The sequence below is a fragment of the Microcebus murinus genome, chromosome 18, assembly GCF_040939455.1.
Source record: "Microcebus murinus isolate Inina chromosome 18, M.murinus_Inina_mat1.0, whole genome shotgun sequence".
NCBI classification, from domain to species: domain Eukaryota; kingdom Metazoa; phylum Chordata; class Mammalia; order Primates; family Cheirogaleidae; genus Microcebus; species Microcebus murinus.
Genome location: NC_134121.1, coordinates 6,860,359 through 6,884,992, shown reverse-complemented (window position 1 = coordinate 6,884,992; position 24,634 = coordinate 6,860,359). Strand labels below are relative to the sequence as shown.

Genomic DNA, 24,634 nt, shown 5'->3' with positions numbered 1-24,634 from the left:
AGAGAAAGCCCCCAAACTTTTCCCTGGAGTGAGGAAGGAGGAGATCACTGGATAATCCCGTCATGGGCAGATGCTGGGGAGAGCGCAGGCGCGAGGGTGGGGGCTGCCACAGCCCGGCACAGGCGTTCGCGCCCTAGACAGCTCTGGGTGTCGGGGGACGCCTCGTCTGCGCAGGCGCGCCGCGGCGGGGAGAATTCCTAATAGGTGCCGGGAGGGCGGGGGATCCCCGCGGCCTCTGCCGGGGGCTGCTCTTCTCGCCTTTCACCTCCGGGACTGAGCGGTCACCCGGGCCACGGTTACTAAGCATGAGAGCGTCCATGGCAACCCCAGCTCGCAGGGCAGCTTCCGCCTCCTGCCTCTCCTCCGGCCAGCCAATCGGCTCCCGGCGAGCCGGCCGGGGCGGCCATTGAGTGGTCCGCTGGCGCTGACGTCACAGGTGGGCGAGGGTCCAGGGCCCTTGGTAGGGGTCGAGCCTCAGAGGGCGGCAGGTGGCAGGGCCGCGACCCTTCCCTCCCACCGCCCCCTTCCCCGCCCTTCGCAGGCGTCCGCTGACAGGTGAGTGGGCTCGCTGACCCTGGCCTGCCTCTGGGACCCGTCGGGGCTCCCGCGTCCGCCGCAGGACCCGCGGGGGGCGCGGAGACCCTGAATACCTGCCCCCAACTTCACTTCTCCATCGCGCCCGCCTTTCCCCCCAAACCGCACAAACCCGCAGGCATCTTCGCTACAGTCCCGCATTCTCTCCTAATTTACCTTTCTGATGCTTTTCTTTTTTAAGATGAAATACCTCACACAATAAGTAGAATGAAGAAGCATTCATGTACTCAGTCTTATCTTAAAAACAAACAAACAAACCTAACTAAAAAACCTATTACAGGCACAGTTGTCTCCTATGTAGTCCTTGCAATTCCCATTTCCCTCACTCCTTCCCTAACCTACCAGATTTTAGTGTTTACTTATACTCTTTTGCACATTTTTATACTTTTATTATTAATTTATTTTTCCAAAAGCCAATATGCAGTGTTATTTTTTAAGTTGATATAATAGTATTAGGCTGTACATGCTCCAGGTCATTAATTGTAACTGTTGTATGGCAATTCTATGAATTTGCCACAAATTATGTATGCCTCCTTATGATAATGGACTTTTAGCTCGCTCCCTTTAAAAATATTAGAAAGTGGCCGGGCATGGCGGGATGTGTGTGTGTTTGCTTGAGACCAGGAATTCAAGACCATCCTGAGCAAGAGGGAGACCCCATCTCTACAAAAAATAGAAAAATGAGCTGGGTGTAGTGGCATGCCTGTAGTCCCAGCTACTCTGGTGGCTGAGGCAGGAGAATCACTTGAGCCCAGAAGTTTGAGGTTGCTATGAGCTATGATGGATGCTACTTCACTCTAATCTGGGCGACAGAGCAAGATTCTGTCTCAAAAAAGTCCCACAGGCAGTGTGCAGTTTCAACTTTACTAATAGACACTACCACATAGCTCTCCAATGTGTAGTAATTTATACGTCAATGAATAGAGTTCTTTACCAAACTTTTTTTTTTTTTTGGAAGAGAGAGATCAACTTTTCCTGTTATTCTTATTTAATATATACATAAAGAGAAATTACTTAAACAAGAAATCTGAATTTGTTGATGTATTGGTAGCAGTGTTTTATGTCTGCTCCAATTTGAAGCTATAATTAAGTAGATATGACCAAAGGAACTAAAGGGGCTTGTGAGACATTCAGGACTATGCTGACCCCTGATCTGATTTGGGGCAGGGTGTGGAGTAAGTCATGTAAACTTTCTTTACTTGTGTCTTCTGCAGCAAGCGATCTATCGGTTTTTATACTTATGATATTTATGATCTTAAAGTCTTGCCTAAATGTTCTAATGAAATACGTTTATCTAATTTAAGGCTACCTTTTAGATTGTAAATGGAGCTTTCCAGTTCTTAAAATCTCTGTGTGATTGGTTCTATATTTAGCATGCTGATATTTTATAGGGACTCTTAAAGCATTTTTTTTCTGTATGCAAACAACTATTGACCGCACACTAAATGAACCTAATCAAACACTATATTTGACTTTGTAGCACTTGTCTCACTTCTTAAAATGCTTTTTGGTCATGTGCCTTAGTTTTCTGCTGCTATAATAGGATACCACAGGCTGGGTAATTTATAAAGAACGAGGTTTATTTGGCATAGAGTTCTAGAGGATGGGAAGTCCAAAATAGAGGGGCCACATTCGGGGAGGCCTTCTTGTGTCCTAACATGGTGGAAGGGCAAGTGTGTGAGAGATACAAACTATGAGGGTGGAACTGATTCTTTTATCAGGAGCCTACTCCTACAACAATGGCATTAATCCATTCATGAGAGCAGAGCCCTCAAAAACCTAATCACTTCTTAAAGGTTCTACCTCTTAATACAGTCACAATGGCAATTAAATTTCAACATGAGTTTTGGAGGGGACATTCAAACCATAGCATTATGACTAAAAGTATAATAAAAAAAAAAACAATTGCATGATTTAGGGGATTTTCCATAGTTATTTTCAGTCATTTTTCCAAAGAATTTGTTCAGTTTTTTTATTTTTGCAAATATGAGATATTTATAGTAACAGTTAATGATTTTAGTATGTGCTACACATACCCTCTTAAGAAGTGACTGAGTTAGAATTTAGAGAATAGTTTAAACATCATGAAAGGCACACCACCAAAGTTAGCCAGAGTAAGCTTTTTTTTTTTTTTGCCCTTAGAATTTTGGTAGAATTCACACCAGTGAACCCATCTAGGCCAAAACTTTTCTTTGAGGAAAGATTTTAAGCTATAGATTCAATTTCTTTAATTATGGTAGGGCTACTTGGGATATCTATCTCTTCTGTAGTCAGTTTTGGTTATTTGTATCTTTCAAAAAATGTCCTCTATTTCATCTATGTTGTGAAATTTCTTGGCATAAAGTTGTTAATAATATTGCTTTATTAATTTTCTAATGTTTGCGTGATATGTAGTAACATTCTCTCTTTCATTCCTGATATTAGTAATTTGTCTTCTCTTATTTTGATGATTCTAGCAAGTAGTTTATCAATTTTATTGATGGGGTTTTATTGATTTTTTTCTATTTATTTTGTATTTCATTGATATTTCTCTATTATTTTCTCCTTTCTACTTTGGGTTTACTTTGCTTTTCTTCCCTAGCCTTTTAAGATGAAAGCACAGATTATTGATTTTACCTCATTGTTACTTTCTAAGATGAGCACTTAAACTTGCCTCTAATCACTATTTTAGCTGCATCCCACAAAGTTTGATATGCTGTGTTTTTATTCTCATTCCATGAAAAATATTTTCTAATTTCCCATGTGATTTTTTCATAGACTCATGAGTTATTTAGAAAGGAGTTGTTTAATTTTCTATTTGCTATTTTCCAAAATATGTCTATTATTGATTTCGAATTTAATTTTGATATGATCAGTGAACATATATTGTGTGATTACAATATTTTAAATGTATCAAGACATGTTTTACGGTTCATAATATGGCCTACATTGGTGAATGTTTTCTGTGCAGTTGAGGATAGTGTGTAATCTGCTGTTTTGGATGGAGTGTTCTATAGATGCAAATTAGGTCCACTTAGTTGTAATGTTGTTCAAATATCCTATGTATTAACCAATTTTCTGTTTACTTATTCTATGAATACTGACAGAAGAGTATTGAAATATATGACTATAATGTGGATCTGCCTATTTCTCATTTTAGTTTTGCCAGTTTTTGCTTTAGGTGTTTAAGTCATGTTAATGATTACATAGACATTTAAGATTATGTTGCTTTGATTGATCTGTTTATCCTTATTTCTCCCTTTATCTCTGATAATTCTTGTTCTGAAGTCTACTTGATATTAATATAATCACTTTGGTGTTCTTTTGATTAGTATTTACATGGTATGTCTTTCTACATAGTTTTATTTTTAATTTATCTATGTTTTGTACTTAAAATGAGATTTTTTTTCCTAGACAGCTTGTAGTTCAATATTGCTATTTAAAAAAGCATTCTAACAATCTGTGCCTTCTAATTGGATTGTTTAGACCATTTATTATAAATGTAATTATCAATATTTGTTTTTTCTTTGTCTTATTTTTGGCCCTCTTTTCTCTTAGATTAGTTATGGTGTCTTTATTGTCTTTTATCATTTTCTTCACTATTGGCTTAATAGTTAAATTTTTTTTTAATATTCTTAGAGATTGTTCCAGGTCAGCAGTTTGAAAACATTTTAGTCTTGGGACCCCTTTACACTCTGACAAAGCATTAAGGACCTCAAAGACCCTTTATTTATGTGGATTGTACCTATTAATATTTATTATATTAGAAATTAAAAATATAAATTCTTTATTAAAATAGCTATAATAAACCATCATATATTAAGAAAAGTAAAATTTTTATTAAACTATTTTCTGAAACAAAAAATGCTTAGTAAGAAGAGTTATATTTTTGCCAAAGTTATTTAATCTCTAGGTTGGTAGTTGGGTTTTCATATCTTCTTCATTCAGTCTGTTGTGATATCACCTATTAAGTCACCTCAGGAAAACTCTATTGTAAATTTGTAAATTTACAATAATTGTATATTTGAGAGAATGAGGGTGAAAAGGCAAATAGCATCTGAGTATTGACTATGAAAATAATTTTGGCCTCTTCATCCCTGAAGAGGTCTTAGGCATGCCCATGGGTCTTTAGTTTACATTTTGAGAACTTTAAACTGTAAAGTTTGTAACATACATTTTAAACTTAACACAGTATATGTTTAAATAACATTATTTCATTTCAGTTACAAGACCTTCATGGTACTATATTTCCATCTAAGCCCTCCAATCATTTGTGCTATTGTTACTATATAATTTACTTCTATTTTATAAACTCCACAATTTTTAAAATTATTTTTACTTTTAGCAATCATCTTTTAAAGAAATTTGAAAGTTAGAAAAGTTTTTTTTTTTTATGTTAGCACTCATGCTTACCATTTCTAACATTCTTCATTTCTTTGTGTAGATCCAAGTTTCCATCTGGTATAATTTCCTTTTGCCTGAGGAATTTCCTTTAACAATTCTTGTATTGCAGGTCTGCTCTGCTGCAGCTGAGTTCTTTTGGTTTGTATTTTTATGAAATATTTTATCTTCATTTTTAAAGAATTTTTCCAACAGATACAGAATTTTAGAATTACACTTTCTTCCAAAAATGTTTGTCTTCTGGCATGGATAGTTTCTGACAATTATTCAGTACTAATTTTTATTTTTGTTCCATTTTACTTAATGTATCTTTTATTTTCTGTTTTTAAGTTTTTCTCTTTATCATGGATTTTAGAAATTTTGATCATGATGAGCTTTAGGGTGGTGGTGAGCTAGTGGTGTGTGTGTGTGTGTGTGTGTGTGTGTTTATTTTCTTGGAGTTTGTGGAGTTTCTCGGACCTAGGGATTTATAGTTTTCATCAAATTTGGAAAATACTCAGCCATTTCTTCAAATATTTTTTACCCTTTCCCTTCTCTTTATTATACTGCAAATACATGATGTTAGACCATAGATTACTGAGGTACTTTTCATTTCTTCTTTCAGTTAAAGAACATCTCTGTTTTCAATTCAGTTAGATTTTAGCTCACTAATCTGTACTTGTCCAATTTTTAATATGCTGTTAATCCCATATGGTAAAATTGTGCAAGCATATATTGTATGTTTTATACCTAAAGTTCCATTTGGTTCTATTTAATCTTCCATTTCTCTCTTCATTATGTTCTTGTATTAAATACTTGTACATAGTCCACTAGTTCCATCATCTCTGCCATTTCTAGGCTTGCTTCCATTGACTGTTTTTTCTTTATGGTCCCATTTTCCTGCTTCTTGGTATTTCTGGTAGTTTTTGACTGGGTGCTAGACAATTGTGATGTTACATATTTGAGTGCCTTGAGGATATCAGGCAGTTAAGTCATGTGTGAATTGGTTTGATCTCTTTGAGGGTTATTTTCAAGTTTTGCTAGGGTGAGACTTCATTGCCTTCACCCTAGGGATGGTCGGGTCCTGCCTCTGATGTGTGGCTTCTCGGGGTCTCCCCTGGGTGCTCTAGGTGGTCAGCAATGACTCCAGTCTGGTTAGTCTGAATTCGTGATGTGTGTTTACCCTCTGCGAGTTCTAGAAATTGTTCTGCTAACAGCTGTGACGCCACTTTTTGCCAAGGTTTGTGGAGTGTCCCTGGATGTGTGTGCAGCGTACTGCTCGCAAAGACTCACAAAGCTCCCTACGTAGGTTTCGAGAGCCCTGTTTCTGCATAGCTCACTTTATTCCAGAGTCCTTCCTCACGTCTAGCTGTGTCAGCCTCCCCAAATTCTGACCACTTTCTCAACTCACCAAGGCTGCCAGGCTCTATTTGTTTTTTATCTGTACCCCCATCTGGAAATTGCCTCCAGCCACAATGCCAGGCCAGTCTGAGAGCTCACCTTACTCCTTCTCTTCTCTCAGGGACCAGAGTCAGGTGCTGTCTGTTTGCCAACATCTGAAAACAGTTCTTTTAGATATTTTGTCTAGATCTTTAAATGTAAGGAGCTAAGTCTAGTTATTATTAGTCTATTATGATTGGAGGCAGAAATGTATTTTGAGTTTTTAAGTATTTATGAGGCCACGACACTCTTGGTTTTCTTGACCTATAATGGCCAAAAGTACACGGCAGTGGAGTACTTTGGTGAACTATCCCCTTGTGATGGCTTTTATTCAGTCTTCCTGAATAACTTACAAGATGGCTGGCTGGAGCCAAAACTTTAGTTGTGGCTGTAAAATGTTGTGTCATCATATGAAACTTACCTCTGTCCACGAGGAGCTCTACTTCAGTATGTCTAAACAACTGAGCTTTATGCTTCAGATTCTAGATTCTAAACTATATCCTATCCCTAATTAAAAAATAAACCACTAGGTACCTTTACAAACTGTGTTGATTTATCTCAGTCCACATATCTCATCTGGCTTATCAACCTCTGCATCTTTACATATCACCCCTCGAAGCAGATGACTCATAGTTCAGTATTTGGCAAACAGGGGTTGCAATGTTTCACAATGCCAACATAACAGGTGTTGGGAAACCTCACTTGGCATTCTGCGCTTGGAATTCCATGGTGGAAGGACCACGTGAGCCACTGGGTGTTTGGATCTCTTATTGTCAAGAATTAAGCAAAGCCAAACAGGAATGGCCCATCCGCACTAGAGCTTCTTGCTAGAAGAAAACTAGATTATTTATAGATCTGACGTGGGGAAGGGGTTTAAACTAAAGATAATTATAAGGGCCCCAAGGCCTCAAGTTACTTTGCTTTGAGGTTTCAAATAGTTTGTTTAAATTTCAAACTGAAGTGAAGAACTGCAGGTGGTAGCTAAGGCTTTCTTTTTTACTGTCACTCTTTAAGCTTGGCCAGTATAAGGCGTTTTGGGCCCGTAAGAAGGAAGAATTTGGGAAACAGGCAGAGGGCTGGGGTCACATAGGCCCATAGGGCCATAGGCAGATGTTTCATCCTGTGGTCGGAGTGGATTTTGATTTGAACACAATTCTACAAGCATATTATTTATTTAAATAATCATTAAAGGACTTTTTTCCCCCTGAACAGTGCGTAGAATAGGATCTAATTTTATTTTTCCTTTTCAGTAAGCAGGGCCATATACATTAAGCCCCAAACAGAATGATATTTAAATGCTGAAAAATATGTCCTAGTTTGTGGCATTCTTGGCTTTCTGGAATAATAATGACCGAAAGTTCCAGACAGTGGAACTGGTAAAAAGAATGAAGTGGGTCTATATGTTCTAATGAGGAGGGGTCCAAAAAATATATTAAGTTAAAGCATGATCCAGAGTGACATATACAATGATTAGGATAATTCAGTTTTTATATTATAAAGTTATATATATATGTATAAATGTTATATAGGTAGATGTATATAGTATATAAAGAATACATATGTTGGCATATGAATAGGAAAAATCTGGAAAGGTGCAACTTTTAATGAACTATTCACCGAGACTGCTTCTGAGGAGTTTGCTTTTGGGGAGAGAAAGGATATTTACCTTTTACTTTACATACTCCTCTGTATTAGTAATTTAAAACTGCAATGGCCCGGTACGGGGGTCTGTGGCCTCTTAGGAACCAGGCCTCTACTCACTGCCTGAGCTCCCGCTACCCGCCCACCCCACTGCCCCGCCATTGGTGGAAAATTGTCTTCCGTGAAATGTAGGAACCGGGAGGGCTGCACAGCTGCAGGCGAGCAGTGGATGAGGGAGCTCACCTGTATTTACAGCTGCTCCCGTCTCTCTGCTGGTGTCGCTGCCTGAGCGCCACGCTCCCGTCTGTCTGAAAAAATTGTCTTCCATGAAACTGGTCTGCAGTGTCAAAAAGGTTGGGAACCACGGATTTAAAAGGCTAACATGCTGAGTACTTACTACTTGCCCAACTCTGTGCTAAGCATTCCAAATACTTAGTACTGTCTTAATCCTTAAACCCTGTTGCTGCCCTAAAATTTCTATATTAGAGGTGCCTAGAGGTGGCACGTTGCCAGGAAAAGAGGCCGGTGCTTGCCTTGAGCTCTGTTTGCAGACCAGCCACGCCTTGTTACCTAGAGTGTGTGTTTATTTAGGATAACTTGGTGGGGAGGGGTCTGCCAAGCGAGCAATTGCCTACTACTGCTCATACTGCTGTGACAGGCCAAAGAAGGAAGTCCTATTATTGTCCCTATTATTTATAGATAAGGCACCTGAGGCACAGAGAGGTTAAGTAATTTGCCCAGTGTCACAAAGTGAGTAATAGCAGGTCCAAGATATGAATCCTCATTTGTTAAAATGCATAGGTCAGGCTCTTAATTTGAATTTGTTATAACAATATTTGTTTTGACAATATTACTTTTGTATAGCTCTACATGGAAGAGAGGCTTTCTCATTTTTTAAATGTAAGCATTTATAGCTATAAATTTCTTCCAGTACTGCCTTCTAAAGCATTAAAAAAATTCCAATGGGCAATCTAAAAAATGTGATCTTAATACACTTTAGAGATACAAATGAAAAAAATATTTTTGAAATATATTATCACTGGTAAACATGGATAACATGTAAATTAGAACAAACAACTAATGTGTTTAGGACCACTGCAATGATGCTAAGTCAGATGTGGCCTTTATTTGTGTGTTTCAGTAGAGTTTAATTTATGTGACTGTCTTTTTTAACTTTTTTTAGAACAGGAGAGATTTACGAATCGTGTTTGGGTATCATGGAGTGTTTAGCCTCTACTTTAATGGCAACTTATGCCCACCCTAGACCAACACCAACCAACTTTCTACCAGCCGTCGGTACCATAACATCGAGCTATAGGAACCGCTTTCCCCACTCCAATTTCACCCATAGCTTGAGCCTTCCTTGGAGACCGAACACATACTACAAAGTAGCCTCCGACTTTCCGACCTTGGGTCCGTACTGCACCAGATCACAGAGGGTGGCCGAGAGCACCATCCCCCCCTTTGTCTCCAACAGAACCACTCTCTTCACAAGATACACCCCTGATGACTGGTACAGGTCCAATTTAGTCAACTTTCAAGAATCCAACACTTCCCGGCATAATTCAGAGAGACTAAGAGTAGATACATCTCGCCTAATTCAAGACAAATATCTACAAATAAGAAAAACCCAGACAGACACCACGCAAAATCTGGGAGAACGTGTCAATGACATAGGGTTTTGGAAATCTGAAATCATCCATGAGTTGGATGAAATGATTGGAGAGACAAATGCACTTACTGATGCGAAGAAAAGATTAGAGAGGGCTCTGGTGGAGATGGAAGCCCCCCTGCAGGTAAATATACGACCTTAGGATAAAAAGCACCATGTCGTTATTATGAGAACCCACTGAGGTTATTTGTATATTATGTTTTGCTTCAACTGTAGAAGCCCAGCCCCTATCAACAAATCAGTAACTGGTTTTAGTAATGGTAAAACCACTGCCATTTTTCACATGCTGTATAGAACAACCACTTTAGGGAATAATTCTAAATGCAAAGCAAAGATGGCTAATTAAAGAGACGTCAGTAGGACACACAGTTTTTACAAGGAAGATGCCATCTTCTTACCTCTTAAATAGGCTGCTTGATCACTGCTGTCCCTAGATTAAGATAAACAATATTTGAGAAAAACTTTATTCTTTCACTCTGTATCATGAAATGCCTCTTGTGTGTGTGTTATGATTCCATCTCGAGGCACAGTGAAATGATCACACGAGACCATCTTAGGAGATGGAATGCATTTGATTAAACAGAGGAATGAGACTAAGGTCAGGCCAGTAGCCATGTTACCATGGAGTTGGTTGGCGGTCCCTGCACACTGTCACTCCCTGTCGTCAACCCCCCACCCCGCCACCACTGAGCACAGGCACATGCAGATACACACAGCTCCCAGAAGCTCTGAGAAAGGGTGATAGGGTGCTAATGATGTCTTTTTGAATTAGTCTGTCATGAATTGTGGCTTAGAGTCAGGTCTTCTGATGCCTCCCTGAGCCTCGGCTCATTCTGAGGATTAATTGGTTTCTTCTACAGCCCACCCGCTGCCCTCCCCTGCCCCCAGGTCTTCAAAGATTGAAAGTGTCCCTAATGTGAGAGCCACTGGCCCTCTTACTTAACTTCCAGAGGGGACTCGATTTCTTCTCTTACTACCCCTTTCAGTGTTGACCACTTTCAGTGAGATGGTTCTAATTTGACTTTTTTCTGCAGTTTTTGTCCAGATGTGTTACTGTGTGTTTGACATTTACTGTCAATACAATATCAGAAGGTCCTGATTAAAATTAGAGTTAGTTACATAAACAGATAAGCTTCAAAAGAGAAAATACATCTGATGAATGGATATAAGGGGGAAATGTTGAAGCTGATTAGTAATAAAATACAAATAAAATCAGTGAGGTAACCATCTTTGGCCTATCAAACTTCTAATAATGAAAACTTAAAACATCTAGGGTTGGCAAGAGAGGAGAAAATGGGCACTTTCCTATGTTACTAGTGGGAGTGTGCATTAGTGGAAACTTCTTGGGAAAGCAATTTAGTAATATATATTAAAATAATCAGAGCTCACCTTGACCCATTAATTCTTCTTCTAGTAAATGTAAATTATACCATTAAAAAATTGAAGATTCATTCATAGATTTTATTCATGATATTATATGCTTTTAAAAAATTTAACATTCTACAGTAGTCCTATGTCATGAAATGGTCTTTGAAAAAAGCATTTTAACTACTACATAGTGTTCTTTCATACATAATTTATTATTAGCAATCTAAGCTGTTTTCCATTGGAGTCATTAACATACTTTGTCTCAAAGAATATTTCATGACTTGGGTTTCTATTTAATGTCAATCCTAAAAAGCATAATATAAAATTGTAGGTACATTATAACCTCCATTTTGTTAAAACAAACAAAACAGTAACAGGAGAATAACTAAATCATATTTTATACTTTTCTATATTGTTTCCTCTTTTGTAAATAAAGACATTATTTTTATAATTGGGAAAACAATAAATGGCACTTTAAAAATAATCACTTGGATTTTTGGCTACTCAAATATTTTGATGTCTTTGAAGATAATCATTCATTTCTTCCTCACTCTTCTCAGTAGAAAATGTTTAGAAATAATATCTTGAAGACTATGTTTCACATTACCGAACTATTTCTCTTTAAGAAACTAATGCCAAAGTAGTGTTCTCAGATGCTAATTTGTGGGGATCAAGTAGATGCCATCTGCTTCACTTTGTCAACTTTCCAAATTAGGAATATTTTCAAACGTTTTGAAGAGATAATAACGCTTTACCTTTTAACTAGCATTAATAGCAGAGATCTACTTAGTTGCCACAGTCCATTTCCGGCTAGATTTCTAGAGAATGGTTTGAAAAGTTGGTGTTGGGAATATCTATTGACTTATTTTTGAAATCAGTTATTAGAACTGCTAATCACTGATTATAATCAGTTATATTAGTGCTTTCTCTCATTTGTGTATCTGTAGGTAGCCCGAGAATGTCTGTTTCACCGAGAGAAGAGAATGGGAATCGATTTAGTTCATGATGAAGCTGAAAAAGAACTGCTGACGGTAGCTATGGGGGAAATGCTGCAGTGATAAGAAGCTGAGTTGTAAACATGTGTTGAATATGTAGAAATAAAAAATGATCACATAAAACCACTTATAGGCGGGGCCTGTTGGCTCATACCTGTAATCCTAGCACTCTGGCAGTCCGAGGCAGGAGGATAACTTGAGACCAGCCTGAGCAAGAATGAGACCCTGTCTCTAAAACAAACAGAAAAACCAGTTATAAGTAAAGAGTTATCATATTTATAATATTTATAACATTTATATATTCATATTTATATATTTACATAATTATATTTATATTACATTTATATATTATAATTATATATTTATATATTTATATTTATAGCATATATAACAAATATTTATAACATTTAGCAAAGATACATGTTTATTAGTTATAAAAGTAACATTTTTATTGGGAATTTCAAAAATGTAAAAAAAGAATAAAGAAAGATAAAAATCACTCAAAGCTCTATTAGACAGAAATCCCTAATTTCTAATCACTAATTAATTTTGGAGTATTTCAGTCTTTTTATTAATCATGCTTAGATACCACCCAACTCATGCAATGACACAGACATGTCTTCAAGATTAGAATCTTACTGTATTTATGAATTTGAAAAGTGCTTTATTCATTTAAAGTTATATTGGGGTAATTTTCCATATCATTAGATTTTTTTAAGACATGATTTTTTAATGGTTATAGTGTAACTCAGTGTAAAGGTGCTATAATTTTTTAAGTCAATCTTTCTTGCCATATAGTTAGGTTGTTTCTCTATTTTACCCCTCTTTCTTTTTTCTACTTTAATAACACTTCAGTGTACAAAAATATTATTATTGATAATTGTAACTACTTCTGATTATTTCCTTAGAATATATTTCAGGACATGTAACTGATGAGACAAAGGCTATATGCATTTGGAAAGCTTTCGATACGTAGCCAAGTTGCCATCCAGAAACGTCCAGTTGTATCCGCACTACCCTACTGGTGCTCTCACTGGCCCCTCCCGCCAAGTCAATTTGATTTGGTGCCAATTTCTCTGACCTTCACTTCCTAGACTTGTTACTGCAGATTTCTCCTATTTCTTAAGATTTCAGCTGTCATGTGGTTGAGGCCCTTCACAATTTCTTTCTTCCGCCCAGACACTTTATGAAGCATTAGTTCTGCATCCCTAAGTGCTTATCAGACATTTTTTATTTTGGTAACTCTTTTTTTGGGTTCATATTCATGAGGTCTAAAAGGGAACTTTTCTTCTGCCTCGGCGCCTGCCTACTCTGTCACCCACCCGTTTCCAGGGATGGTACCAACAGTCTCTCAGCTCCGTGGCTGGGCTTGCGGGACATGGTCTCCTGGACCCTTTTATCAGTTGCCAGCTCTTCTTTATGGCTTGTTAATGTGAAATTCCCAACACTTTCCCTTTGCTGAGTTTTCCTTGGAATCACCTGGTAAGGGTTTTAAAAATATCAATGACTGGGCCCGACATCCAGAGATTCTAATTCAAATCTGGAGTGAGGACTAGGCATTCATATTTTAAAACATGTCCCAGATAACCTTATGAACAGGCAGAGTTAAGAACCAGTGCCTCAAATATCTAAAATATTATTGAAATAAATGAAAGATGATCTAAATAAATGGACATACCATATTCGTGGATGGGAAGACTTCATTGTGTTAAGATGGCAGTACTTCCTGACTTGAATCATAGACTCGACATGATTCTTATCACAATCCTGGCTGACTTCTTATAGAAATTGACAGAGTGATCCTAAAATCCATATGGAAATTCAAGAGATACAAAATAGCCAAACCAGTATTGATAAAGAAGAATGCTGGAGGTCTCACACTTCCTGATTTCAAAACTTACTGCATAGTTACAATAGGTTTGACAGTGTAGTACTCATGTGAAGATAGACATAATTTGAGAGCTAAGAAATAAATCCTCGTATTTACCACCAACTGATCTTTGAGAAGGGTGCCAAGACAATTCAATGAGAAAAGAATAGTCTCTTCAATAAGTGGTGCTTGAACAATTGGATATCCACATGTGAAAGAATGAAGTTGGATCCCTACATCACAACATATAAGAAAATTAAGTCAAAATAGATCGAAGACCTAAATGTAAGAGCTAAAACTGTAAAAGTCACAAAGGACCATGTATTGTATGATTCCATTTACATTAAATTTCCATAGTAGGGAAATCTTTAGAGACTAAAAGTAGAGTAGTGGTTGCCTATGAAAGGGAGGCTTTGGGGAGTGCAAATTAGGGTGACAGCTCAGGGGTGCACGGTTTCTTAGGAAGGTAATGAAATGTCCTAAATTTGGTTCTGGTGATGGTTATATAACTGTGAATATATTAAAAACCACAGAACTGTACACTTTAAGTAGGTGAATTAAGTAGTATGTGAATTATATGTCAATAAAGCTATTTTTAAAAACAAGAACCTCTGCATTAGGGTTTATACCTTCTAGGTCAGTAGCAGAGGGCACTTTATCTCAGAAACGGAATGTGCAGTTAGAGTAACGGTTCCTGAATTTGAAGGGGGGGGTGCGCTCCTTGCCAATTTATTCAAGTAGTGAATGTATCCTGTAGCTTACTCAAGGTAGTGATATTAGCATATGTTTTACTTTTTTTTTACTCAATTTTTAGAATAACTAAATGTGCATTAGCAAAGAAAAGAAGTAGCGTTAAAAGGTCTACTTTTGAAAAACACAGGTGCAGTGAAACACGTTCTCATGAATTCTTTGACTACTACAGTCAATCAGTGACATTCAACAAATTCTTACAGAGCAGCTTCTGTTGGGGAATGAGTCATGGTACTGTGCTCTTAGCACTCCCAGACCACGCCACCTCCTTGGACTTCGGGGCCAAATGAACCTGCAGAGTCATTTCACAGCAGCCGGAGGCAGCAGCTTCTCGCCATGCTGCAGGCTGGGGCTGCTGCTCACTTCTCAGGCTGAGGCTCTAGGCCTGGCCTCAGTGGGCCAGTTTCCTTCCCACAAGGGCTTTTCCTCCCTTCATGTAGCAAAAGCAGAAAAGAAAAACACTCCAGTTTCAGGTTTGTTGAGAATGTGCAAGCGATGGGTTCTGGGGATGTCGGACCTGCTGCTAGAGACATTTCAGCATTTCAGCCCAGTGCAGCCCAGGAGGGTCTGCTCTGAGCCAGGATTGAACGAAACCTGCTGCCAGCACAGAAGGAGCGTTTGGGTGGGCCCTGCCGTCCTCACCTAGGTTTCTGCCTCTAAGCAGGTGGTGAGACCGGAGGCTTCTTACGACCAGCCATGTCGGAAAGGGCAGCTGATCGATCATCTCTCACAGTCTCAGGAACAAATGCTGAGAATGCACATCTCTAATGAAAGCAAACGCTTCTGCTCACCAAACCAGGAATGATTGTGAATACGAGAATATTTATTGATGATTCCATCATTAAAAAGCATTGTACAGCGAGACGGAGTGCTTGTGCCCATCCGTGATATTCACCTTTCCTTAGATTCAATCCAGACTCAGTTTGATTTTCAAAGTCTGGTTTGAGTAGTCTGTTCCACCTGTTGGATTGTGGCAGTTTACCCACTTTCCTCAAACAAAAAGACTCAGTTAACACGGCTAAATGGGACCCCCTATAAAGCTTTAACCTGCGGGGAACAGCATCTGGGTTTAACAGTGACGTCCAAGTAATCATTTTATAGCCATCATTCAGGGCTGTACTTGTCAAAACTTTGGAAAAAGAAACACTCTGTGGTGGTGCCTAATAATGTCATGGGAAAATGTTCACATTTAAAATGCCACAAAGCAGTATGTACAGTATGATCACTTTTTGCCTAAGAAAATGATAACAATTATTATGTGCACTTTTTAAATGTCTTCTTGGTGCCATTTTGAGTTCCTACACTTTCCAATAGGAATAGGAATTTCAAAGAGAAATAAATGTTGATTTAAAAATTTCTGATACAACACATGCTATGTAATAGCGCATCCATCCTAGCAGCATCAAAAGGCCACATGTGTGGTCCAGTGGAGAGGCCTGGCTAGCACAGGTGTTTGTACATGGATGGGCTCAGGCTGTGGGACACAAACAGGACAGGGGTGTGGGGGTGGCGCTGACCTCCCATGGTGGAGGTCAGCCCCGTGTCTGGACCGGGGAGCTGTCTATCGGAGGGCACATGCCCTGCCAGAGACGAGCTCCTTTGTATGCTCTTTTTCTCCCTCATTTACTTAGTCTTGGAAGGATACCTATTGCATTTAAATTAGACTTTGCACATTACCAGAATTTTGGTTCTTTTTATTTTTTTAAGAATAAAGATAAAAAAGAGAAAACACCTAAAATTTTAACCATTTCCAAACTTATTCTGTAATATATTAATAATTTCCCTATAGCATCTCAGTCTAATGTTTAGATTGTAATATCATGGGAAATACAGATAAATAATGGATGTAAAATTGATTTCTTGTTTAAATTCACTGTTTCTAAGAAACAAAGTTTTCCTTCATTGATGTTTTGTTGCATTGCTGACTTTGGATGTTGTCCTCAATTATGAAAACATTAACGTGTTTTATTTTTCAATTGAATAGGAACTTGATACTATTCTGTGTTGTCAAGAAAAAATGAAGCTACATTTGGACAAGGCTATTGCTCAACTTGCGTAAGAGCTTTACCTCTCTATGTGATCTAAAATCTATCATTGAACTTTACTTTCATGCCTTCTTTTCAAATTTCACTTAGCTTTCTATAAGGATGCACACACACATACACACATGTGGGCACACATACGTATTTTTATTCAAAGGTTAAGATGAGTCCTTGGAGGGCTTGCTTTAAATGATAATTTAAAGAAATAACTCTGAGATGCTGTGGAAAGGATTTCTGCCCGCAGGCAGGGTGTGGATAAGATTTCTTTTTAACTCAGAAGACTTTTATCCCTTGATGAGAGATTGACTCGTATATCTTCAGCCCTCACCGTTGGAAAAGTAACGAGTTGCGGCTCACTTACGTGTTTGTTTTCACACCTGCTTAAACACCAGCCTCCCTTGATTGCACCCTTGCTGTGGTCACTGCATCCCGCTACACTGATACTGTTTGCCCCTCCCATTCCCCTCCAGAATGCAAATTACTCGAGAGCACTGGCTCTCTTTCCTTGAAACAGTAGGTACCTGATATCTATGGCAGTGGCAGTGGAGGGGGGGGAGGAAGAATAATAAGCAAAGGAAGGTCTTAAGCAATCACAACAGCTGTCAGCTTAAAAAAAAGTACCGGCCAAGCCTGTTGCCTAACATGAATAGAGAGATCAATGTTCATTTGATTATGGTCTAGAATGAAGGAATATCACATATGCCACCCACAAGAAAAGATGGTATACTTACACTGATATTGTCAGAGGCAGCTGTGATGCCCCCAAAGGAGTGAGTGTCACAGAAGAGCCGGCACCGCTCACTTAGTTTGCCCCCCGAGCATCCAGGCCAACGCTGCGAAGGTTAGTGAGGTTTGTACGCTGGGATGCTCTGAGCTGTGGCGGGAAGGGTTAACTCAGACGCTGGTGAGCACAGGCAGATCAGCTGCGGATGACTGTGTGGTCTGGCTGAGTGGGCAGCTGTACGGGCAGTGCGGTTCTGACAGTAACTTCTGGCTTCTGTGCCATAGAAATTGCAGAAACACAGTTTAGGGTGGTTCAGAGAATTGTTTCTGTTCTGTTTCCTCTGGTCCAGTTCCTAATCCTCATTTTATTTCATAATCTAAATCTACTGCCCATCTTTTGTGTCCTTGGCTATTCTTGGCCTGAATAGTTCCATCCTGGAATAGCCACATCCTCATATTGGTCCCCACTGCAAATGGCCCCATTACTGACTGTACTGCAGGTGTTGCAGGAAGTTCTGTCTGGGTTCGTGTTCTTGCGCTGTGTGTGCTCTCATTGGGTGTGTGTGCTCTCACTGTGTGTGTGCTCTCACTGTGTGTGTGTGTGTACTCTCATTGTGTGTGTGTACTCTCACTGTGTGTACTCTGACTGTGTGTGTGTGCTCTCACTGTGTGTGTACTCTGACTGTGTGTGTGTACTCTCATTGTGTGTGTGTACTCTCACTGTGTGTGTGTGCTCTCACTGTGTGTGTACTCTCACTGTGTGTGTGTGCTCTCACTGTGTGTGTACTCTCACTGTGTGTGTGTGCTCTCACTGAGTGTGTACTCTCACTGTGTGTGCTCTCACTGTGTGTGTACTCTCACTGTGTGTGTGTGCTCTCACTGTGTGTGTGCTCTCACTGTGTGTGTGTGCTCTCACTGTGTGTGTACTCTCACTGTGTGTGTGTGCTCTCACTGTGTGTGTGTGTGCTCTCACTGTGTGTGTGCTCTCACTGTGTGTGTGTGCTCTCACTGTGTGTGTACTCTCACTGTGTGTGTACTCTCACTGTGTGTGTGTGCTCTCACTGTGTGTGCACTCTCACTGCATGTACGCTCTCACTGTGTGTGTGTGCTCTCACTGTGTGTGTGTGTGTGTACTCTCACTGTGTGTGCACTCTCACTGCATGTACGCTCTCACTGTGTGTGTGCTCTCACTGCATGTGTGTGTGTGTGTGTACTCTCACTGTGTGTGTGCGTGTGTGTACTCTCACTGTGTGTGTGTGCTCTCACTGCATGTGTGTGTGTGTGTGTGTACTCTCACTGTGTGTGTGCTCTCACTGCATGTGAGACCACAAAGGGAAGGGCTTTGTAGTCCCAGAGTTTCAACATAATCACCTAAGGCAAGAGACTGAACACGCAGGGAGCCAGGGAGGCAGCTTTTCCATTTCCAATCCTGTGCACATGTGTACTGTTCAAGAATTCACAAAATGCAGACCACTTTCATGTGGCTACTCTCCTTTCCACTTTACAAGCAAAAAAATTTAGCTCTGGCAGGTCAAGTGAGTTGCTGGAAGGCACAGGCTGAGCTGAAGGAAAACTGCAGGGAGAATTAGCTCGTCCAGTTCAATGCCATCTTTCCCGAGTGGCTCCAGTCTGCCAAGACCATTTTTAGGTGCCAAGAAGACAGTAATGATTAAGGTCATTCAGTTATCCTGCTTTGCCAAATACTATTTTATGCGAATGACTCCCAACTTTACTTCTAGCCTAGAACTCTCTGCCCATTTCCGGCAACCTCCTTGGTACCTCCACGTGGATGGTCAGTGAACACTCAACGCTAACTGCCTCCCCTCCCACAGCCTCCCCCAGGCAGGTGGAGTCCCGATAGTCCAGTGACTCCACTCTAACTCCTTTTCCTCCCATCTCATAGGGGAGTCTTGGGGTCTGTCTTTAAACCACATCCAGAATCTGCACACTCCCTACCTCCTTGATTACCCCTGGTCCAAGCTGCCATCACCTCTCACCCGAGTGACCACAGTGGCCTCCAACGGGCCTCCCTGCCCCCTGCAGCCTGTTCTCAGCCCTGCACAGAATGATTCTTTTAAACTGTAACTCAGTGGTCTCCAATTTTACTTGGAGGAAAATCTGCCTCCTGCCAATGTCCAACAGGGCCCTGCATAACCCAATCCCCTGCTTCTCAAGCCCTTGCTCAGTGTCACCTGGGGAGACTAGCCTCGGCCATCCTATTTAAAATCATCACTCACACTCCTGGACCCTTTTTCTCCTAATCATACAAATTGCCTGTTCATGATAAGTGCTGTCTGTCTGTCTGTCACCCAATGGAATGCCAGTCCCTTAAAGAAGAGATGTTTGTTTTGTCCATCGATGCATCCCAGGCATGGGATGTCCATGGTGCATGCCTGGCACATAGGAAGCATTCAATAATTGTTTGTCACATGAACTATTTTGTGAGTGAAGACGTGGCTCACGTGTGCCTGCCCTGGGGTATGTCTCTTTGGTCGTGAGCTTCAGGTTCCCTCTCTGCCTGGCAGGGCAGGCAAGACCATGCATCTCAGAGCTCAGCAAGGCTTCTTCCTTCCAGCAGGGTGGCTGCAAGAGGGCATGGGCTTGGGTGGCCCACCGATTCCCCATCTCTTGTCAAGCACTCTCGCACTCCTGGCCTGGAGATAAATTTTGACCCTTGGTTTATACCTCTTGGCAAACTTCTCAGCCCTAGCATGACCACAAGCTGAGGTCACCAATGGATAGAGGAAGGCTCAGCTATAAAGGCCTCAAAATTTCTTGGGGAATTGTACTGAAAGAATGGACAGATTACCTTGAACCAGCATCCTTTCTGGAAGAGTCTGTGTGTGTTAGGATGATGGGCCCAGCTGGGCTTCAGATCCCCAACTGCCGTTTGTCTACACCTCCCCTCCCCACTGGCACCCCCGCCCACGGAAGGGGAGGTGTGCACAGGGCAGCAGTAGGGTTCTAATGACTCAAATGTGTGGACACCTCCAGATACTGCTCCTTTTGACTGAGGAGTTGAGCGTGTGTGAGGGTTGGAGATCCCGAGAGCAATGAGAGAGGGTCCCAACATAAAAGGGTGATCGCACATCCTTGTAGGAAATCGTAACCAGAGTGTGAAGCTCCGTGTCCCCATTCTGTGTTGTTGCAGAGCTAACAGAGCTTCCCAGCACGAGCTGGAGAAAGACCTGAGTGACAAACAGAAGGCCTACCGGATCGACGACAAATGCCAGCACCTGCGCAACACTTCGGAAGGCGTCAGCTTGTTCCGCGGCGTGGAGAAGGTGGACGCCACGTAAGTCAGCACATGCCGCTTCTGCGATTTTGATGATATTTAATTCTTTCTCTCTCCTTTCAAAGGGACACAGCTTACAGGTTAAAGCGCAAAGTGTGGTATGACGTCAGAAGGTGAGGGACACCGGGTTTGGTCACGTCGTCAATAAATAAGCCAGTTCTGTGGTCAGGCCTTGACAATTGCATCCCACAGTCTTTTGTAAAAGAATATTTGTTGTTTATTTTTCTAACTATGCAAATAACCCTGCTCGATGGAGTCAATGTAGAAAAACATGGACAAGCACAAAGAAAGTCACGTGTTGCCAGTGTCCAGGTGCCGTGCGCTCTGCAGGAGGCAGGCGGAAGACAGCCTAGTGCCACGCTCACCTCTGCTTGCTCAAAGAAACCCACCAGTGGTTTCTCGGCCAGTCCCCTGGATGCAGCCTTGGGCAGGGCCCATGGTCTTTCCCAGCCACTCCCTTGAAAAAAGACAACTTGGTTGAGGTGAAATTCACATACAACAAAATGTACATAGTTTAAATGTACATTTCTGCAGGGTTTGACAAATGCGTATGCCTGTGTAATCACAACCACAGTCGAGATGTAGAGTATTTTCATCAAAAAGCTCTCTGTCCTCCTTCTGACACTCATGTCCCTTCCTACTTTTACAGTGCCTCCCAAGTGGATTCCCTCCCGCAGGGCTGCTTACCCCAAGGCGGCCCCTCCGTGGCTGTCCTGTGAGAAGCACAGTGCCCGCTACCAACTTGGACTGTTAGATTCTTTAGGTGTGAATCAGAGTCAGGCCCTATGTCCTACGTGGGTCCTCTTACCTGGCTCGAGGTGACCTGGAAGTGTTTTCTTCTCCTCCTTGGAGGATGGGAGGTGGGCTGGGATCAAACCACACACTCGGACCACTTAGCCCTTTCAAAGGCCTCCTCTGTTTCCGGCATGAATTCTTAACCGTCACTTATGGACTGTCAGGGTACAGAGTATCTATGATGGTGTTTTGGTCATCGGGGCCTGAGTAGCACCTCCAGTCAGCAGTAAGAGTCTTAGTTAATATCTCCTACCCACAAGCAAGCAGATGCTCCCTGTAAGCTTGCTCCAGAAACCCCAAAGTTAATTAACAATTTGCCGCTGTTCCTTGCAGCCTTCTTCCACAATACAGATACGGACTTGTATTTTTAAATAATAGCATCACACACACATTGTTTGTATAGCCTGTCTAATTTTCACTAACACTGTGAAATATTCTTCTCTAAGTTTCCATGCATTACATGGATTTCTTTGAATGTACCATAATTAACTTTTTTATTAACTTTTGAACATTTAAATTGTTTCTAATTTTTCAGAGATTGGCATAAATATTGCTGAAGTGAATATCCTTACATATGCAATACATCTTTGGGAACATTATTTCCTTAGAATAAATTTCTAGAAGTGGCATTTCTGGGTTCTGTTGCCTTTTTACCCTCTAGCAAGTTTGGACCAATTCCACGTTGTCACCTGCAGGATATGAGAGAATCTTTTTCTAAACATGCTTGTCAGCACTGCAAATTATCATTCTCTTTACTCTTTGCTGTTCTGATAAAAGTTTGTTAGTATGTTGTTATTTTCATTAGTACTTCTTTGATTACTCCTGAGGTGAATATTTCTTCATATGTTTATTGTTTGGGCTGGCGTGACACATTTGCAGTGAACACAACCATTCTCTTCATTAGTCCTTCCCACGTACCCTCCCCCCAAAACTGGCAGAAGAGTTAGTTTATGCTTTGGATTTATAGGAAATTGGTTAGCAGTAGCATAAGAAACAATTAAGAAAAACTTAAATAAGCTTTACTCTGATATTTACATTTTATGTAGTGAAACTAGGATCAGTGACTTGGGGGTTTCTCTTTCACAGGATGAACAGTTGCCTAGTGACCGTCCAGGGTGATTCATCATTGTCACCCTTGTCTGGCTCTGCTTCCCTTTTTCAGGATCTCAGTGCCTGAGTCGTGGGCCAAATTTACAGATGATAATATGCTCCGCTCCCAGAGTGAGCGGGCTGCCTCTGCAAAGCTAAGAGACGACATCGAAAACCTCTTGGTTGTGACTGCCAATGAGATGTGGAATCAGTTCAACAAAGTGAACTTGGCTTTCACCACTCGCATTGCTGAGACTACAGATGCTAAGAATAAGATTCACATCCACTTAACCAAGGTAAATGAACCACAGGTGGTACCTCTTAGCTGACCTGGACAGAGCAGGCTGCTCTGGGACCACAAATCTCTCAGCACTCCTAGAGAGACACCGTAAGCACATGGCCTCCTGGCCATACAGAGCAAGAAAAATTAAAAACGGTACAAAGCATGCCATTTATTTCAGCCAGGTAGCCAGGTGTCAAAATGAAATTAGAATCCACTGGTGTTTGGAACACAAAGAAGGCACTATGTAATGAAAGGTTCTTAGTCTTTAATAGAAACAAAAATATTATTATTAAAGTTTAATGAATCACTGTATATAACTAGGAAGGAAATTTATTCTTAGAACGTATGGTAGGAATGTTTTCTGTTAAATTATTTCAGACCCTTTTCCTGGAATACAAAAGCAAATACAGGAAACCATTAGGTAGTTCAGAGTGTTTCTGATATTGAAATATTTTGAGTGCTCTACGCGTAAGAGTTTTACAATGACAGTGAGATGAAGGATTCAAGCAGAATCCATGTTTCAAGATGAGTAAGGTGCTCGTCCTTTACCTAGTATCAGTCTTGTAGCTTTCGCTGTTTCTGTGGATCGTGCTGCCGACAGTGTGCTGTTTCTCTCTTTCGAGGCCCTCCACCGCCAGCCGTGCTGCTGTAGGGTGGGCGCGGCTGAGGGCACCGTGCTGCCCAGGCTGCAGGGACGCGCTGTCCTTTCATGGTGTCGTCTTTAAGCAACAGATATTAGTTAAGCCAGACAGTGTGCTGCATGCTGTAAAGGGCGGAGAGACATGTAAAATGTAGTTTTTGTTCCCAGGAAGCTCATATTAGTGGAGAAGAGTTGCTTGCTTGCGTGTGGAAAGCTCGGGAACACTTCGCGCCAATAGAAAATTGCAAATCATGATGGCCAAATAACAAATGCAGCAAGTGTTTTTAGGGTTTGCTGAGAGAAGTGAACATTCCAGGTGGGGCAAAATCTCGAGCACAAAGCCGCGAAGGTAGCAAACCAGAGGCTGAGTTCAGGCTGTACACAGGGGGATGGTGGCTGGTGTGGGTGCTTTGTCCTGGGAGAGAGATCTGGACAAGTCGGTTGGACACAGGCATGGAAGCAGTGATGGGAAGCTTACTGGGGTTAGATGCCTTCCTTTGGGCAGTAAGAAGCCATTCTAAAGGCCTTTTAGGAGGCTGATGTGATAACATTCCTTTTTCAATAATTTTTTATTTACTACTGTGTTAGTTTTCTAGGGTTGTGGAACACAAAGCGCCACGAAGCTAATCCACAGACCTGAGGGTGGGAAGTCTGGGGTCAGTGTTCACAGGGTCGGCTTCCTCTGGCGCCTCTCTCCTCCCGTGTTTTCGTGTTGTCTTCCCTCTGTGCGTGTCTGTCCAAACTTCCTCAGCTTGACAGACACCCATTACATTGGGTCAGGACCCGCCCTAATAACCTCATTTTAACTTAATCACCTCTGCAGAGACCCTATCTCCAAATATGGTCCCATTCTGAGGTAGTAGGGTTCGAACTTCAACATATGAATTTCTGGAGGAGGGGGCATGGTTCAGCCTGTAATGCAGGCTCTGTGCTAGGTACTTGGGGGTGTAAACATGTGAACGTCACACTGACCCTGCCTTCACGTGTCTTAAAATGAGACAAGACGTGCACACAGGAAGTGGCAAGTTGCAATCAGAAAGGTGCAAAAGGAACCCTTTGGAAGCACTGATAAAATGTT

At 40.9% G+C, this 24,634-nt stretch overlaps 1 protein-coding gene across 2 annotated transcripts in view; it reads left to right on the top strand.

Moving 5' to 3' along the window:
- The first annotated feature begins 414 nt into the window (after nucleotides 1-414).
- TEKT3 (tektin 3) overlaps nucleotides 415-24,634 on the top strand; it is a 32,915-nt gene continuing 8,695 nt past the window's right edge. The window contains exons 1-6 of one of the 2 annotated variants that reach the window (XM_012747998.3): nucleotides 415-555; nucleotides 9,223-9,830; nucleotides 12,022-12,105; nucleotides 16,674-16,744; nucleotides 20,606-20,749; nucleotides 22,707-22,929. In XM_012747998.3, the coding sequence (XP_012603452.1) occupies nucleotides 9,252-9,830; nucleotides 12,022-12,105; nucleotides 16,674-16,744; nucleotides 20,606-20,749; nucleotides 22,707-22,929 (1,101 nt within the window). In that variant the 5' untranslated portion in view covers nucleotides 415-555; nucleotides 9,223-9,251. Of the gene's footprint in view, nucleotides 556-9,217; nucleotides 9,831-12,021; nucleotides 12,106-16,673; nucleotides 16,745-20,605; nucleotides 20,750-22,706; nucleotides 22,930-24,634 lie in introns of both variants that reach the window. The other variant, XM_012747997.3, reaches the window with a different exon arrangement.